This window comes from Arachis ipaensis, chromosome B09 (assembly GCF_000816755.2).
Source record: "Arachis ipaensis cultivar K30076 chromosome B09, Araip1.1, whole genome shotgun sequence".
Taxonomy (NCBI): Eukaryota; Viridiplantae; Streptophyta; class Magnoliopsida; order Fabales; family Fabaceae; genus Arachis; species Arachis ipaensis.
The window spans coordinates 10129732-10133311 of record NC_029793.2 but is presented as its reverse complement, the minus strand read 5'-3'; the positions used below and the strand labels follow the sequence as shown (position 1 = coordinate 10133311).

At 31.5% G+C, this 3580-nt stretch overlaps 1 protein-coding gene across 3 annotated transcripts in view; it reads left to right on the top strand.

Annotated features, from left to right (window-relative positions):
• Window positions 1-3580, top strand: part of LOC107617354 — a 39653-nt gene that overhangs the window by 20761 nt on the left and 15312 nt on the right. For all 3 annotated transcript variants that reach the window (XR_002354501.1, XM_016319105.2, XM_016319106.2), the window contains one exon: window positions 2097-2804. Coding sequence is in view for 2 of the 3 variants with exons in the window: in XM_016319105.2 (XP_016174591.1) it covers window positions 2097-2804 (708 nt within the window). In the remaining variant the exon portion in view is untranslated. The remainder of the gene's footprint in view (window positions 1-2096; window positions 2805-3580) is intronic.

Sequence of the window (3580 nt, the reverse complement as noted above, 5' to 3'; positions counted from 1 at the left end):
GCATACTTTTTATTTTTAATAAAAAATATTATTGTATTGAAGTGAATATTAATAAAAGTGATATGTTTTAAGGGTATTGTCAATATAATTTTTATTTAGAAAAACAATAATTCAATACTATATCCTATTTTTATCCTCAATGTTTCTATATTATTTCAATTTTATCCTTAATGTTTGGTTCTAATTTTACCCCTGACATTTCAATATATTTCAATTATCCCTAAGTTGGACAATGATGTGACAATCTTATGCCAGAATTATCACGTTAGTTACAGATAATTGAAACAATTAAATGTTAAGAGTATTTTTGAAACTTGTCAAAAAATTCAAGGACAAAAAGTATATTTACCCATTACTTTTTATTTTTATTTGTCAAATCTTATATTATTAATATTATTGTTAATTAACAATGCAATAAACAAGTACTTATTTATATTAAAATTTAATTATTCAAATGTAAGTTAGCTTACACTCATTCCTTGCCTGGATCTTGGTTTTTATATTTGATTGGGGTTGTCTGTGTTTTATTATATTTAAGAATTTCAAAATAATTCTTAAATGATTATTGTGGAGAGTTAAACATGGTCCCTTCGAGTTATATTCGATACAAATTCTTTAACTAAGCTATAATTTCTTTTTGTGTTTATTGTATTCTGTATTGTATAAAAAATTAAAAGCAACCTTACAATGATGCTGGGATGCTAGTATATACAACATTTTTGAAGGTGGAGTCTATGATGGCTATTCCATGTTGTCTATGCAGCTTTGACAATATTTAAAAGGTGTTGTTAAAATTAAAGTCACATTTTTTTACTATTCAACAATACTTTTAATTTTTTTTTTCAGATTGAAAAGTATTTTCAAATAGTGGAAAAAACAGCTAAATTTAAACAACACATTTTATTTTATTTAAAAAAATGGTTCCAAATAGTAAAAAAATGTTACCTTAATTTTTACATTTTTTTTTAGTGTTGTCAAAGTTACATAACCATTATAACATACACCAGTTTTCAAACCTATATGAGTACAAGAATAATACTTAATATATATTTTGAATTATTTGGTTCTCTTTTTTATGTTCCTCTAGTATGCATGAATGAGCTGTGTTTTGAAAAATATATACAACACTCTAAATTCCTAAACCTATTTTACTGTATGTACAAGTAAAATAGTTTTTGTTCCGAGGATTACCTGAAACTGGGTTGCTTTTGGGCCTAGACGTGAGGTTCTGATTCCCTTTGAGGCAGCGTCCAACTTATATTGATGTTGAGGTGCTGCCGTCCGAGTTTCTCGTGGGGAGGTGGAGGGTGGTACCTGCAAGAGACTTTGATGTTTAAGTTAGCAAGGGTTTAAGCAGGTTTTTAATAGATTGGGACTTGAATATACCTGAGGTTTGTTAGTGTATTTATAGTAGAAAAGATAACGACTTTTAGAGTAGTTCCACCTTTGACGGTGGATGACCGTTCCTTTTATCTTATCTTAGGAAGTTGTTGATATCTCCTTTCTAGATAGAGAAATGATAGGAAATATTTTAGGAGTTAGTTGCTTATTCAAATAAGTAGAGCCGATATCTCGTCGTCGTACCCGACCTCTATGAGGTTAGGTAGAAGAGGCCACCTTTGTTGGATGGGCTTTTAACCTTTTTGGGTCTGGCTTTACGTTTTGGGCTAGGGTATGAACAGTTTTTATTTTGGAATTCTTAAGAAACCTGCTTGATTTACATATTCAGCAAGTTAGCCGTTTTTAATTATGATTAACAAACACTTTCAAGACAGCATTTAGGATGCATAAAAATAAAGTAAAAATAATATGATAATGCTAGTGAGACAATAATCCAAAGTTATCTTATTAAACTTAACATTTATAATTCCATGCATATAACATTCGTACTTGTATACTTATTACATCTAATAATACTTATTTTTTTCAGCAGTAACTAATGAATACAAAATAAAGTAATTTCAGGCTGATTTTTATTTTGTCACAAACATTTCTGAAATAATATATACAACTGGTAGGAAACACAAAATGAATAGTGACTTAAACTCATTATTAAAGTGAATAATAATTTTCGTTTCTTGATTTTATCTTTATAGGTTTCTTTTGAATACACATCTCATCTTAAGCTTTCCCATTATCCCGAGTTAGAACAAGTATGGTGTGTTAAATACTTGGCGCAACGGAATAGCTTTCACTGTCTGAAAACTTTGTCGGTGGAGAATTGTGGTTTTCTTGTGCATGTAATTCCTTCTCATTTGCTTCCTTACTTCAAGAATTTAGAGGAATTGGTAGTTGCCAGTTGTGATCAAGTGCAAGTCATCTTTGAGATAAATGTTAAAGGGGTGACAGAAATGTTGGGAATGTTCCGTTTGAAAAAGTTGTCCATAGGGAATCTACCAAAGCTGGAGCATGTGTGGGACAATGATCCTCACAGTATTATTGGCCTTAGAGTTCTGCAAGATGTGAGAATTTATCAATGCCACAGCCTCAAATACGTTTTTCCAGCATCCATGGCTAAAGATCTTACCATGCTCAAAAAGCTATCAGTTGAAAGCTGTGAGCAATTGGTTGAAATTTTTGGGGACAACGAAACAGCTCTAGAAAGGGATACTAAATCATTTGTGTTTCCTAGTCTTAAATCATTGATGCTAAACACATTGCCATTGCTCAAATGCTTCTATCCTGGATTGCACAAGCTAGATTTTCCTGTGCTAAAGGAACTACAATTACATCCAGGTAAGTGGGTTATACTGAATTGTCAAGAGGCTTATCCAGAGGAGCAAGTCTCTATCACTGTAGAAAAGGTACTTCTAACTTTTGGTGTGTGGTTATTAAAACAATTCCAAATGCCCTGTATATTGATAGAAAATTATGTTTAGTTTCAATGAATTTTCAAAATGTGGCTAAGTCTTCCTTTTTTCATTTAATTAATGAAATTTACATGTTCCATTCATAAGATAAATGTAAACTGCTACTTTTGCAACTTTTTCACAACTTATGCAAATCTTGAACAGATTGATTTTGTTGGTTTTCTTTTTCCTTTTGTTTAATGGAAGTATGCTTGTGTGTTGCCTTCACTAATAAGAGAATCGTTCATGCAAGTATGAAAAAATAAGACATTTAAACATATAAAAATTATTAATCAAAAATCAAAATACACAAACTTCATCAAATATCAACCACACTGTAGATGCGTAGCCTTAGAAGTTCTTGCAGTTTAAAGGATGTCAAATAATAAGAAAACATACCGAAAATCTAGAGATTAGTAAGAGGTTAGCTCAAGCTTGACTTAGAGAGAGAGGAAAAAATAGAAGACAGTTATGGTTCCAATTAAAGGGAGCTTTGGAGTAAAGGTTGAATTGTCTTTGTATAACTTCAAGGTCGCAGGGTGATGCCTGAATCAAGTTAGGCTGCCCATTTACACCCTTTAGGCTTGGACTTTCTTTGAACCTTGCAAGGCATAGGATGCTTTGCACCGTGCTCCCCCCCTAAAACCCCCTTCTTTCCCGTCTTTCTCTTTTATTTGGTTTAACCGATTGAAAAGAAATGCTTATTCAGTTCCTCAAACTCGAATGAATGT